Below are 15,289 nucleotides of genomic sequence, written 5' to 3' on the forward strand. Positions count from 1 at the left end.
TTTATCAATAGTGAAGCAAGTCCCACTACGTGCAGTATACCTCACTGATGCAAGGTGCGGTACTGTAGATCAGTGATTTTCAACCTGTGTGCCGCGACACATGGTTGAGTGTGCCGCGGGGAAAGATCCCCGAACTATGGTGCCCCCAGGGCCGGCGCCAGCACCCGGCAAACCCGGGCAAGTGCTGCTGGGAGGGCCCACTCGTGGCCAGATCTCATTCCCCTGCAGCCGGCCCGAAGGACGCTGCGTGGTGTAACCCCCATCCCCAGCAGCCTGGCTGTGCCGGGTGCTAGCGCCGTAAAGTGTGCGCAGTATGCTGCAGGATGCTGCGTGTGAAGCGTTGTGCGTCTGCTGGCAGGAGGAGGAAGACGACGAATTGGAAGCTCCGGATCTGAGTAGAAGACTTAGGTGAGTACTATTCTTTTATTTTAAATGTTAAATGTTACTAGTCCATGGGGATGAGAAGGAGCTGTATATAATGAATGGGGGGCGTGAAGAGGGAGCCACATATAATGAACAGGGGGAGGTGTTTGAGGAGGAGGCCACATATAATGAACGGGGGGGCGTGAGGAGCGGGCCACATATAATGAATGGGGTTGGGGCTATGAGGAGGGGACTGTATATAATGAATAGGGGGCATGAGGAGGGGGCTGTATATAATGAATGGGGGATGAAGAGAGGACTGTATATAATGAATGGGGGGTGCATGCAGGGGGCTGCATGTAATGTTTGGGAGAAAAGAAGGGGGCTGCATATAATGGGCGATGATGGGGATGCATATAATCCATGTGGGGCTGCATATAATTAAACTATGGGTGGTGAGAGGGGCCTGGGCTGTATATAATTAATTCATGGGGAGGCTGCATATAATTAAACTATGGGTGGTGAGAGGGGCCTGGGCTGTATATAATTAATTCATGGGGGGCTGCATAGAATTAAACTATGGGTGGTGAGAGGGGCCTGGGCTGTATATAATTAATTCATGGGGGGCTGCATATAATTAATTTATGAGGGTGAAGAGGCTTTATAAAATGAATCCATGCCGCTACGCCAGTTTACTGCAAAGGGGCCCACTGAGGCTTTGTCGCCCAAGGGCCCACTGAAACCTGGAGCCGGCCCTGGGTGCCCCTGTGTAGCTGTGCCTCCGCGCCCCCATGTTTCGGCCTGGGGCCTGTACAAGTCCCGCGTCGGCGATCCGCCCACCTTCTGTAGCTCCTGCATCGCGTGGCCCATGTCACGTGACTGACACAACCTGACGTCAGGTCGCGTAAGTCACGTGACCAGAGGCGCGTGGTCCAACCTGGAGGAGCCGAGCCGCCATTAGGAGTGAAGGTACGCGGAATAAGACATCACCGGAGGGTAAGTATATAAGGTTATTATTTGTATAGGGAAGGCAGCTAGGGGCTTTTTATCAGGAAAGGGAGGCCGCTAGGGGCTTTTTATCAGGAAAGGGAGGCCGCTAGGGGCTTTTTATCAGGAAAAGGAGGCCGCTAGGGGCTTTTTATCAGGAAAGGGAGGCCGCTAGGGGCTTTTTATTAGTAAAGGGAGGCCGCTAGGGGCTTTTTATCAGGAAAGGGAGGCCGCTAGGGGCTTTTTATTAGTAAAGGGAGGCCGCTAGGGGCTTTTTATTAGTAAAGGGAGGCCGCTAGGGGCTTTTTATCAGGAAAGGGAGGCCGCTAGGGGCTTTTTATTAGTAAAGGGAGGCCGCTAGGGGCTTTTTATTAGTAAAGGGAGGCAGATAGGGGCATTTTATTAGTAAAGAGAGGCCCTAGGGGCTTTTTACTAGTAAAGGGAGGCCGCTAGGGACTTTTTATCAGTAAAGAGAGGCCCTTGGGGCTTTTTATTAGTAAAGGGAGGCCGCTAGGGGCTTTTTATCAGGAAAGGGAGGCCGCTAGGGGCTTTTTATCAGGAAAGGGAGGCCGCTAGGGGCTTTTTATCAGGAAAAGGAGGCCGCTAGGGGCTTTTTATCAGGAAAGGGAGGCCGCTAGGGGCTTTTTATTAGTAAAGGGAGGCCGCTAGGGGCTTTTTATCAGGAAAGGGAGGCCGCTAGGGGCTTTTTATTAGTAAAGGGAGGCCGCTAGGGGCTTTTTATTAGTAAAGGGAGGCCGCTAGGGGCTTTTTATCAGGAAAGGGAGGCCGCTAGGGGCTTTTTATTAGTAAAGGGAGGCCGCTAGGGGCTTTTTATTAGTAAAGGGAGGCAGATAGGGGCATTTTATTAGTAAAGAGAGGCCCTAGGGGCTTTTTACTAGTAAAGGGAGGCCGCTAGGGACTTTTTATCAGTAAAGAGAGGCCCTTGGGGCTTTTTATTAGTAAAGGGAGGCAGCTAGGGGCTTTTTATCAGGAAAGGGAGGCCGCTAGGGACTTTTTATCAGTAAAGAGAGGCCCTTGGGGCTTTTTATTAGTAAAGGGAGGCAACTAGGGGCTTTTTATCAGGAAAGGGAGGCCGCTAGGGGCTTTTTATTAGTAAAGGGAGGCAGCTAGGAGCTTTTTATCAGGAAAGGGAGGATATCCCTTTTGTGTTTATCGAAACAGGCCCAGGTTTCACACTGAGTGAGTAAAATAAATTTAGAATCTATATTATTAACTATATGTATAATATGACTGTTTTAGTGTCATTTTGTGCTATTTTGGTTGGTGGTGTGCCCCAGGATTTTCTAAGTAGAAAAAGTGTGCCGCGGCTCAAAAAAGGTTGAAAATCACTGCTGTAGATCATTGAATACTGATGCACCCTGCATGCGTTAATTGTACTTAAACTGAGTGCACCAGGTTTTTTTTTGAGCACTCAGTGTAAGGGTGCTGTCACACGCTGCGCTACCAGTGCCTGTAAGATCCTGTCTGTGATGAGATCCTACAGTCAGTGTCAGCCTATGCATGTGAATAGGCTGAGTGAGCTAATGATTGCCTGTTCATGTCCCATGGTGGAAGTGATAAAAAAAGAAAAAAAAATGTTCTCAAGTAAAAATACCATATATACTCGAGTATAAGCCTAGTTTTTCAGCACAAAAAATTTTGCTGAAAACCCAAACTCGGCTTATACTCGAGTAAAAAATATATATCAAAACTCACCTTTCCGACTTCCCCCGCTGCTGGCTATATACTGGGGCAAGGGGCTGGCTATATACTGGGGCAGGGGGCTGGCTATATACTGGGGCAGGAGGCTGGCTATATACTGAGGGATATGGGCAGGCAGGCTATATACTGGGGGGCAGATGCTGGCTATATACTATGGGGCAGGGTCCGGCAGTCTATATAATGGGGAGGCTGTGACCAATGCATTTCCCATCCTCAGCTTATACTTGAGTCAATCGGTTTTCCCTGGTTTTTGTGGTAAAATTACGGGCCTCGGCTTATACTTGGGTTGGCTTATTCTCAAGTATATACGGTAAATTAATAAAAATGCCCATAAGGCTGATTAATATATAAAGATGATTTATGATTTTTATCTATTTCATCCCACCAAAAATCCAATAAAAAGTGATTTTAAAATATCTACTCCAGAAGGATACTGGTGCAAAGTTCAACACGTCCTGCAAAAAAACCGGCTTTGTAGCAACGAAAATAAAAGTGAAAGCCACTATGGTGATGCAAAAAAGATAGATTTTTCCTCACATTAGGTTTTATTTTGAATATTGAGTAAAACGTAAAAAGTCTGGTATCCCCGTAATCGCATTAACCCACAGAATTAAAATAAGATGATTATTAGGCTATACGGTGAACACCAAAAAAATAAAAGAGTAAAAATTCCAGAACAGAAATGATGCTTTTCTACTCCTTCGCCCCCCCAAAAAAGTTAATACATTTTCAACAATAGGACATAATAATCCCAAAATGGTATCACTGCAAAATGCATCTCATCCCGTAAAAAATAAATGCCGTCACATGAGCCTAATAATGAAAAAAACCTAAAATTTTATAGCCTACAAAAGGGTCAATGAGGAGACTAAAATCCACTAAGTTCTATAGGATAAAAGTGTCCCCTGCAGGTCCCTCCTTCCCTTCTGTGCCTCGCTGTGCGCCCATACAACATGTATTGGTCACATGTGGGAGGTCTCTGTACTCGGGAGAAATTGCAGAACAAAAGTAAAAGTGCTCCTGCACAGTGTGACAGCATGTGAAGCTACAGCACGCAGGGGCTCTGCTAACGTCCCCACTGCCTGGATCTATAAGCCGCTGTCCCTGGTGTCATATCCACTAACGTAACGTAACACATTTCTCAAGCTAATGATGTACATTTTTCTTGCACTACTGAGGGACTGGAGTGGATCTTTCAGGTGCAAACCGAGAGTGGGTTTGGCCAAAACGCAGCTAGCTGAAGTTAAAAGACAAAGCGCCTAATGCGCATGCGCCCGGAAGAAACGCGGAAGCATCGCTCGCAGGCCGTGAGTGGGCGTGGCCTGTGTCGGATGTACGGGATCCGGGCACTATTCGGCCTCGGCCTCCTGGTTGGGGGCGCTCGGCTGGGTGTGAGGGCGCAGACCTGTCTGCGGGCGGCGGGGGACGGGAAAACTCCGTGCAGGCAATACCGAGCCGGGGCAGCCATGGCGGGGGCGCTCAAATACCTGAGGTGAGAGGGGGTGGTCTATAATGTGCTCTATGCTGCCCTGTGTGGCGGCTCCTAGTGGTACAGTCCAGTGCGTAGAAGCCAATAGCAATCCAGCTTTCATCTCAGGGACTTAGAAGGCGCGATCTGATTGGTTGCTTTCAATTACACCTTCTTCACCTTGTTCCACAATGGAAGCCTATTCTTTCCTTGTTATTATGCAAATTGCGCTTATTTACATAATAATTATAAATGTAATTTCTCCAGATTCTGTATCTAGCGGACGCGTTGTACTTCTAGCAGGGATATTTATATGTTACACGTGTGCACCTCGAAATGTTCCCCTGAAGAAAATACAGGTGTTTCAAGGATTTTATCCCCCAACGTTAATATTACAAAAACAGCAGTTTTCGACTTGCTGACCCCCATCCCACCATTACCCCAATTTCTCTACCTGGTCCCATCTTGACACACAGGAAATGCCATCTTAGCCAATCAGAGGCAGAGACCAGGGTCAGGCAGTGATTGTCTGAAACTGTGTGTTGTACTGGGACCAGTGATTAGGTGGCAGCAAGGACCCTCTAAGAAGCATCAGGGAGTTGGTAAAGATAAAAATTTTTAATATTTTCCATTACTATTAAATGGGAGAAAATTGTGTCTGCATCTACCACTAGGGGGAGCTAAGTGCATACAGGTGTGTATAGCTGCCCACTAGTGTCTACAGCTACCACTAGGGGGAGCTAAGTGCATACACATGCATATAGGCTGTTTCTTGTGTCTACAGATACCTCTAGGGGGAGCTAAGTGCATACACATGCATATAGGCTGTTCCTTGTGTCTACAGCTACCACTACGGGGAGCTAAGTGCATACAGATGTGTATAGGCTGCTCCCTAGTGTCTACAGCTACCACTAGGGGGAGTTAAGTGCATACAGATACGTGTAGGCTGCTTCCTAGTGTCTGCAGTTACCACTAGGGGGAGCTAAGTGCATACACATGCATATAGGCTGTTCCTTGTGTCTACAGATGCCTCTAGGGAGAGCTAATTGCATACAGGTTTGTATAGGCTGCTCTCTAGTGTCTGCAGCTATCACTAGGGGGGATGTGTATGCAGGAGGCTGCCCCCTAGTGGTGGCTGAAGGTGACGCCGTCTCCCATGTCTCAGTCAGGAGGAGGCGCAGGCGGTGGACGAGGAGCTGTTCAATGAGTACAAGTTCAGTGTGGATCAGCTGATGGAGCTGGCAGGACTGAGCTGTGCCACAGCCATTGCCAAGGTAGGTCCTGTCGGCTTCTCACGCAATTTCCAAGATCTCTGCTTGCTGTGTGGCCACTCACTGTGTCCATGTCACGTTGCAGGCTTATCCTGTCAGCTCCTTCGCGTCCGGCCTGCCCACCGTCCTCGTTATCTGTGGCCCAGGAAACAACGGCGGAGACGGACTGGTGTGCGCCAGGCACCTGAAGCTCTTTGTAAGACTTCCCCTTTAAGTCCTGACTTCATTTCTAAGTTCCTATAACCTGTAAGCACTTTGTTCTCCTCCCACAGGGCTACGAGCCGGCCATACATTACCCCAAGCGCCCAAACAAGACCCTCTTTGAGAATTTAACCACACAGTGTCAAAAGATGGACATCCCCTTCCTGACCGACTTCCCGCAGGAGGTAACGTCTTCCTTATAGACAGAGAAGAGGTCGTAGTCCTGTCATGTGCTGGAGACCTTCTCATTGTCTTCTTCCTCCAGGCCGAGGTCATCGATGGAGCCTACAACTTGGTCATTGATGCCATTTTTGGCTTTAGCTTCAAGGGTGCAGTGCGGGAACCCTTCGGCAGCATCCTGAGTACACTGAAACGCATCACCATACCCATTGCCAGCGTAGATATCCCATCAGGTAAGACTAGTACCCAGGTTTCCCTGGATCACAGTGACCGAACCAGCAGAATAGTGAGTGCAGCTCTGGGGTATAATACAGGATGTAACTCAGGATCAGTACAGGATAAGTAATGTCATGTATGTACACAGTGACTGCACCAGCAGCAGAATAGTGAGTGCAGCTCTGGAGTATAATACAGGATGTAACTCAGGATCAGTACAGGATAAGTAATGTCATGTATGTACACAGTGACTGCACCAGCAGCAGAATAGTGAGTGCAGCTCTGGGGTATAATACAGGATGTAACTCAGGATCAGTACAGGATAAGTAATGTCATGTATGTACACAGTGACTGCACCAGCAGCAGAATAGTGAGTGCAGCTCTGGAGTATAATACAGGATGTAACTCAGGATCAGTACAGGATAAGTAATGTCATGTATGTACACAGTGACTGCACCAGCAGCAGAATAGTGAGTGCAGCTCTAAAGTATTATAATTGTCTGTATTTTCTGTGTAGGATGGGATGTGGAGAAGGGTAACCCGGATGGTGTACAGCCGGACACGCTCATCTCTCTGACGGCCCCCAAGAAGTCGGCCGTTCACTTCTCCGGTCGTTACCACTACCTGGGCGGCCGCTTTGTCCCTATGGCCTTACAGAAGAAGTACAACCTGAATCTCCCGGAGTATCCGGATACAGAATGTGTCCACAGACTTCTCTGAATGACAGCACTTCCCTGCACGGGTGGAGACCGAAGCAATAGAGCCCAGAGTCACTGAGCCTCTGCTTCTCGCTGTGTAATGACTGAACCCGAGCACTTTGTAGAGAACCAATAAATGTGTAGAAACTACTCTGGAAAGTTGTGTTAATACGTGCAGTCTGCATGGGCAGGAATTGGATTTTGATTTATAACTCTCATTCCCATCTGCCAATATCTCCGGTTCTGTAAATTACAGAAGCACAAATCTGATATGATCTGAAAGGTGAGATTCTTATCTTTAAAATAACACCATGGTTCTATGTGCTATAAAGCCAAAGATAGGGGTCTCCAAAGTGACACTCGTTATTCAGCCCCTTAAGCTGACTCTTCTCTGCACATTGTCACATGACTTTAGGGGAGATTTTTGGGGAATTTCAGAAAGGACATTTCATCCCCTATGTGAGGGAACTGTAGGTTTTATGGGCTAAAATCTAATAACCGGTTCCCTTTAAAGAAACTCTACCATTTGATTTCATGCATTATGAAGCAAATAGACCTTGAGAATGCTGTAGCTACACCGATGCAGAAACATATCTTGTTTTATCCCTGTGGTAAGTGGTTCTACTAAAAAAAAAAAAAACAATGATAAAATTCAGGACCTTGGGAAAGCTGGGTGCAGCCCAGAATATAAACATATTAAACACAAAACTTCCTGAACAACCCAGACAGGACTAATCAACCTGAGCTGCATGACTAGTACACAGCAGCTGGGGGATGGTGCAGAGATTGATTACTTCTGCCTGTCAGGGACAACACAGTGTGACATAGTCTTGGCTTATGCTGGGCAGGAAAAGGCTGGAGCATAATTTGGGTAAGAGGAAAGCACAGGGGCAGCCACAGGAGTGACAGCCTCATTATCATAATTTCATAATTGTTTTTTCAGCTAAACCACTTGGTTCATGGATTAAACAAGATATGTTTCTGCATCAGTGTAGCTACAGCGCTCTCAAGGTATGTTTACTTCGTAATGCATCAAATCAAATGGTTTCCTTCAGGGATGTGTTTTATAAGTTTGTCATTCTCCATTCACAGAGCAGAGGGTGACAATCTGAGTGATCACTCTGAATACTGGGAAACACACAGCGAAGATGAATGGGGTCCTGTTCTCCATAAAAGATGCTACAGCAGGTCAGGCATTAGTTCTATTTAATCAGATTGGTACCAGTCTTATTCGAAGGACCAAGCGCCTCATACCTCTGATCTATAGCAGAGAAGCTTCACTACTGAGCATGTACATAAAGTGCGGCCACATTCACCTTAACTAAAGCCTAGAAGAGGATGCACAACACGCAGCCATCAGACACATGCAACCTAACACACAATGGGGCTTGTTTACTAAGGGTCCCACAGACCGCACTTTAGTCGGTGCAAATCCGAAAACGCCAGAATATCCGCTGGGAAAGGCAATTAGAACATTAAAATTGTGTCACAAGACATGCACCGGGAGGAAGAAGGTGAACTCTGTTGGACCTGAGTGGGGAAGCGACACATGCAGGGAATCGGGCACACAATCATAGTGAATCGCAGCACAGTGCATTGTCATCCTGGGTCAGCAGTGGTCCACAGAGCAAAGCGGGGCATGGAGGAGAGAAGCTGCAGGGTGCAGGAGAGTCAGGAAAGGAGAGGATTTATTTTGTGCGTTCTGGGGTCTCCAGTATTATTAGTCTGCTCTGAATGCAGTATGTCGTGCTGGGTAGGTGTTCAATGCTGTCCTTGGATATTTATCATTTCTGGGGTGTCATTTTGTGCTCTACAGGCAGTGCCCGGGTAAGTAAGCGGGTTTGTAGGTTTGTTCTTAAGTTGAATTTGTATGCAAGTCGGAACTGTATATTTTAGAATTGTAACCCCAACCAAATTTGTTTTGGTCTTTGTGACAATTGGATGTTGGGTTGTCATAAGAACCAGCATTATTAATAAAGCTTCATTACAGACACCTGTGATAACTATTATAGCTGTTTATTTTAACCCAAGGATAAAGTTCAGTAAATTACCAACATACAGAGGTGTTGGTTACTGATGCAGCCCCTAAAAGCTGAGCAGCATGACATTGCAGCCCTTGGACCAATAAATGTTGCTCACCCCGGTCTAAATCCTTATGATCAGGACTAGAACAGACATTTAAAGGAAATTTCATCATGTATTATGTTTGTGGAGTTTTATCACGACTCCAACTCCACAGCCCTGGTAACGTTCAGGGCAGTAATCCAGTCCGAAAGCATTAACTCCCATCATCCGATAACTAGAGGCGACTATGCTGCAGGGAGTACAGGTCCCTGCAGGGCCTACACATGGACTAAACTTAGTCATGTGATCCCCAGCCTAAAGGATCCATACAACATCTGTCCCAGATGAAGACTATAACGTGAGCCTGTGACCGGCCGTGTTGATGTACATTCAGAGACAATCACACAGCCTGAAGCACTGGTCAGACACTACTACATGATCGTCCTTCCTTTATTACATTGCTGCATCATATATTAAAAATGTTCTCCACGAGTCCAACTAAAAATGGTTCCCTGATCCTAGTTCTTTAAAGTCTCATATAACATCACTGCTCAAGGAGGTAGATAGTGTTTGGCTGTGGTGATGAGGACACTAACATAAGCCTAGTAGGCCCAGCGCTGAACGTCCATTAATGGACTAATAAAGCTTTGTCACAAAACGTGACATCATGTCTTCTACGCAGATTCTTCTCTGTGCTTCTGCTTCTTTCTCTTCTTGTGGACTTTTGTGTCTTCCTCCTCCATTAAGTCGCTCTCCTTTTCTCTAAGTTTCTTCTTTTTCGTCCTTGATCTTCCTTCTTCCTCGGATTCCAGAAGATGTTCTTCATGTTCCTCATTCCCCTTCCTCTTACTTTTGGGTTTTCTTGACCGTTCCTCCTCAGAACATTCCGTGTGTTGTTCTTCCTTCACTAATTCTTCAGGGTCATCTTTTATCCTTTTCTTCTTCTTCTTTTTGGACTTTGACTTCTCTACACTATTTCCATGTTCTTCATCCTCCTCCTCACGGATGGGGTCTCCATCTTCTGTATGGCCATTGACCATCATAGACTCTTCGTTGTCTACAGTTTCCCTCTTCTTTTTCTTCTTCTTGGACTTCTCCGTCTCCTCTTCTATATTTTCCTGCTCTTTATCCTCCTTCTCTTGGTTGGAACCTCCATCATTAGTGGTCTTCCTCTTCTTTTTCTTCTTTGTGGGTTGGGTGGTTTCCTCATCTTCTTCCAACGTTTCTACGACCATGACCTCCTCCGTAGAAGGAATATGTTCTTGGTCATGCCCATTGGACTCGTCTTCACATTTCCCCTTTTTGTGCTTCTTCTTACTTTTCTTGGTTACTTCGCTATTGAAGTTGTCGTTAGGTTCTTCTCTCTGTTTCTTCTTTTTACTGAAGTTCCCGACTTCACCGTTGACCTCTGTAGAAGACGAATTGGATGACTGCGGTTTTGTTTTCTCCTTGCCGTACTTTTCCATAAATGCTCTTTCCTGCTCTTCAATCCTAGAGAGTTTAGCGTTCATCGTCAGCCCATGCCTCGCCCCTCTGTGCAAACAAAAAAAGAAAAAGTTAAAGCTTCATCATCAATTCCAAAAAAAAAAAACTTTTTGCTAAATTTCTTCATCCATTATGTCCTGGTATCTCCTGCACAAATACATGTCGCTGTTGTTCTGCTCCTATGGACTTTGATTCCAAGGGGTTGTGCCTTGTGGATAGGAGATAGGTGTCCTATTGATTTGGGGCTCAACACCCAAAGATGTCAGAGAGCAGGGGTCCGAGAATCCCCCTTGTGAATGATGCACCAGAGAACTTTTGCGACCTAATGCTCCACTCACTTTATTTAGAGAAGAAGAATTCATGGATTCTGGTTCTCCTGATCATTGATGGTTCCAATATTCAGAAACTTATCCCCACATCCAATGGATTGATGTCAGTCGTCTTCCAGCCCCTTTAAAATCTTGCACCAGAACCTTCAGCATTTTATACAAGATACAACTCCAGGCTGATAAACCTACTTGTGAGCCGTGCGTCCCCCGCAGATCTTCACAAGATCTTCATCCGACAACCTAAAGGGAAGTGAACAATTTACAAGTTAATATATAAAAGCGGGGGCAGGGGGGGTCAAACAAAAATTTCAAGGTACAAAGGAAACGCTCATCCGTGACACAACGTACTTCGTGGCAGATGATAAGTCAAGTTTCGAGTCCTCATCTTCGCTACTGTCACTGGTGATGGAAGGAGATGACTTTTCCACTGGCTCCAACCCACCCGATGTTAACGTGGCTGCCTACCATACAAGACAAGAGGAAAGTTAGGATAAACTGTTAAAGGGGAACTCCACCTCTGGACACGTAGATGCGTATATACAGATCACCTCAGAATACACATCTATTGTTGCTTTCTTACAGGAGAAGGGACAATGCAAATTACTAGATCAAAGGGGTTGGACACTTTACCTCAAGTGTGGGGGGCAGGATATTAGGTAATTTACCAATGTGATCTTATCTGTTCATGACCAATCGTCCTGCCAGGACATTATTATAGTGTTCATGAATATAAGATCAAGGTCCTGGCAGGGCAATTGTTCATGGACAGATAAGATCACATGACCCTCCATCTGCAGCCATTAGGATACAGAAGCTATGGTGCACAGACGAACCTTAATGAAGCGTCCGTACAGCTTGTCCCCATAGAGCATGGCCGCCCGAGGCTTCTTACTGGACACGACGGCATCCTCCTCCGAGACCTTCTTGACCTTTACTCCATCCTGAGACAAAACCATAAAATTGTATTGACTTTTCCTCTATAGACCAAGGCTGGCTCCTCCCACACGCTGCTGTCCCTCCACCATGCCAAAGTCACATGATCACTCCGTCCTATGAGACAGATATAAAACTGGAGTGTCCTTTTTGATTGACGTGTCTGGTTCTCACCTGATCCGGCTCCACAGAGATGCTGGAAGCGGTTTTATTGAAGACGTGATCCCACCAGTGGAAGGTGAACTGCTCGGCCGTGTTATGTCCCACCTACAGGGCGAGAATCAGTGAGTGTTACATATCTACTACAAATATATTTACTTTATCTAATCAGATTAAACTGGGACCCCCACCCCCCAATCCAAGCATCAAGTTAACAGTCATCCAGGTTCACCCAAAAAAAAAAAATCTTACGATCACCCCTTACCCCGGCTGTGTCACACTTCACTTTGACCTTTATGGCTTTGGATATCCCGTCCTCATGTTTGCCAAGACCTTTCCCTGTGGAGAAGCAGAAGAGGTATAAATGTGGTGACATCTATAGTAGTGACCTACCTGGGCATGCTGAGAGTTGTAGTGCAGCACTGGATAGAGGTCAGTGTGGTGTATTCGAAAGAGGGAGCAGACATTACACTGCCCTCAACTAGTCTTAACCAGAATGTCACTATCCTGACACACACAGATGTAGCAGAGCAGAGTTTTCTTGTGTGTTGTGACATAACACAGACATAACATAAATCAGACTGAGCTCTGCTACATAGCGATCACCTCACGACAGAGATCACCTTCAGTCCAGCCGTGTCGCAGCATCTGCTCCTCTGCAAACTTCAAGCCCCGACTCTTCATGCCCATGGAGGTGTCCATCTTATAGAAAAGAGAGTGGCTCCACTGCTGCACTGCCAAGAAGGAAACAGAAATTTAAGACTCACCAAGCAGTGATAATAATAGGATGTACACTCACCGGCCACTTTATTAGGTACACCTGTCCAACTGCTCGTTAACACTTAATTTCTAATCAGCCAATCAAACAGCGGCAACTCAGTGTATTTAGGCATGTAGACATGGTCAAGACAATCTCCTGCAGTTCAAACCGAGCATCAGTATGGGGAAGAAAGGTGATTTGAGGCCTTTGAACGTGGCATGGTTGTTGGTGCCAGAAGGGCTGGTCTGAGTATTTCAGAAACTGCTGATCTACTGGGATTTTCACGCACAACCATCTCTAGGGTTTACAGAGAATGGTCCGAAAAAGAAAAAACATCCAGTGAGCGGCAGTTCTGTGGGCGGAAATGCCTTGTTGATGCCAGAGGTCAGAGGAGAATGGGCAGACTGGTTCGAGCTGATAGAAAGGCAACAGTGACTCAAATCGCCACCCGTTACAACCAAGGTAGGCAGAAGAGCATCTCTGAACGCACAGTACGTCCAACTTTGAGGCAGATGGGCTACAGCAGCAGAAGACCACACCGGGTGCCACTCCTTTCAGCTAAGAACAGGAAACTGAGGCTACAATTTGCACAAGCTCATCGAAATTGGACAGTAGAAGATTGGAAAAACGTTGCCTGGTCTGATGAGTCTCGATTTCTGCTGCGACATTCGGATGGAAGGTTAAGAATTTGGCGTCAACAACATGAAAGCATGGATCCATCCTGCCTTGTATCAACGGTTCAGGCTGGTGGTGGTGTGTCATGGATCCATCCTGCCTTGTATCAGCGGGTCAGGCTGGTGGTGGTGGTGTCATGGTGTGGGGAATATTTTCTTGGCACTCTTTGGGCCCCTTGGTACAACGCCACAGCCTACCTGAGTATTGTTGCTGACCATGTCCATCCCTTTATGACCACAATGTACCCTGTAACATCTGATGGCTACTTTCAGCAGGATAATGCGCCATGTCATAAAGCTGGAATCATCTCAGACTGGTTTCTTGAACATGACCATGAGGTCACTGGACACAAATGGCCTCCACAGTCACCAGATCTCAATCCAATAGAGCATCTTTGGGATGTGGTGGAACGGGAGATTCGCATCATGGATGTGCAGCCGACAAATCTGCGGCAACTGTGTGATGTCATCATGTCAATATGGACCAAAATCACTGAGGAGCTTCCAGCACCTTGTTGAATCTATGCCACGAAGAATTGAGGCAGTTCTGAAGGCAAAAGCGGGTCCAACCCGTTACTAGCATGGTGTACCTAATAAAGTGGCCGGTGAGTGTATATGGAGGAGTCAGCAGGGAGGAGCAGTGATAATAATATGGATGTATATGGAGGAGCAGTGATAATAATATGGATGTATATGGAGGAGCAGTGATAATAATATGGATGTATATGGAGGAGCAGTGATAATAATATGGATGTATATGGAGGAGCAGTGATAATAATATGGATGTATATGGAGGAGCAGTGATAATAATATGGATATATATGGAGGAGCAGTGATAATAATATGGATGTATATGGAGGAGCAGTGATAATAATATGGATGTATATGGAGGAGCAGTGATAATAATATGGATGTATATGGAGGAGCAGTGATAATAATATGGATGTATATGGAGGAGCAGTGATAATAATATGGATGTATATGGAGGAGCAGTGATAATAATATGGATGTATATGGAGGGCTCAGCTGGGAGAGACACTTACCTCAGCCCTCGGTCCTGCAGGTATCAGTCGTGGGAGTCTTGGAGGCTGATAATTCACGATAATCCGTTACAACCACTGGACTCAGCAGCAGAGCGGTACCGGCATGTTGCACTCCATGGACGCCGCCATCTTCCCGGAAGTGACGTCACAACCACTTTGCGCCGCGCAGTCTCATGCAGTCTGTGTTCTGTCTCCGGGCTCAGATCTGGTGAAGCAGCTTCTGTTCTTTTGTTTTATGACTCTAGGACGCCCCCTACAGCCACTGAAAACATTGAGCTTTACCTACTCTGTATTACCCATATTAACTAATCAGATTGTTGCTTTCATTTTCCAAAGCGCCTCGGAAAAAATGAGAGGTGAGATCTGATTGGTTGTCTTGAACAACTTTTCCATGCACTGTAAATATATGTTATATTGACTGACCCCTAAATATAAGTCTTCCTCTCTGTCGTGGTGCCCCCATCTCGGGAACAGTGGGGTCCCTCCTGTCAGATATTTAGGGGATATAGCTTAAAACTAATCCAAAATAAAAAAAATGGAGTAGTTGCGCATGTCAGCGAATCAGATTTCACCTTTCATTTTTACCAGGGCTTTAGGACTATAAAAGCGGCGACCTGATTGGTTATTATGTACAATATGTCGTAGATTATATATGATATAATGTTGAAGATAAATTTCGCCTTTGTATTACATATAAGCGCCATATTGGTTGTTGTTACCCAGAATCCCACAGGAG

General features: G+C 46.1%; 2 protein-coding genes across 3 annotated transcripts; one reads left to right on the plus strand and one right to left on the minus strand.

Moving 5' to 3' along the window:
- The first annotated feature begins 4,348 nt into the window (after positions 1-4,348).
- Positions 4,349-7,256, plus strand: NAXE (NAD(P)HX epimerase). The gene is made up of 6 exons (XM_072114932.1): positions 4,349-4,564; positions 5,706-5,814; positions 5,897-6,007; positions 6,084-6,197; positions 6,278-6,425; positions 6,926-7,256. The coding sequence occupies exons 1-6, from the start codon at positions 4,404-4,406 to the stop codon at positions 7,126-7,128; spliced, it is 846 nt and encodes a 281-aa protein (XP_071971033.1). The 5' UTR covers positions 4,349-4,403; the 3' UTR covers positions 7,129-7,256.
- Positions 7,257-9,602: 2,346 nt separating this feature from the next.
- On the minus strand, positions 9,603-14,805 carry LOC140069345 (G patch domain-containing protein 4). Of its 2 annotated transcripts, none has more exons than XM_072114929.1 (8): positions 14,554-14,805; positions 12,700-12,805; positions 12,342-12,415; positions 12,092-12,184; positions 11,818-11,925; positions 11,333-11,445; positions 11,174-11,224; positions 9,603-10,703 (listed from the first exon to the last, which is right to left on the minus strand). In XM_072114929.1, exons 2-8 carry the CDS (start codon positions 12,776-12,778, stop codon positions 9,845-9,847), a joined length of 1,377 nt encoding a protein of 458 aa, XP_071971030.1. In that variant the 5' UTR covers positions 12,779-12,805; positions 14,554-14,805; the 3' UTR covers positions 9,603-9,844. The 2 variants fall into 2 exon arrangements, with proteins under 2 accessions (XP_071971030.1, XP_071971032.1); XM_072114931.1 differs by having other exon boundaries at positions 12,700-12,810.
- Between the last annotated feature and the right edge of the window lie 484 nt (positions 14,806-15,289).

The sequence above is a fragment of the Engystomops pustulosus genome, chromosome 7 (genome assembly GCF_040894005.1).
Source record: "Engystomops pustulosus chromosome 7, aEngPut4.maternal, whole genome shotgun sequence".
Classification (NCBI taxonomy): domain Eukaryota; kingdom Metazoa; phylum Chordata; class Amphibia; order Anura; family Leptodactylidae; genus Engystomops; species Engystomops pustulosus.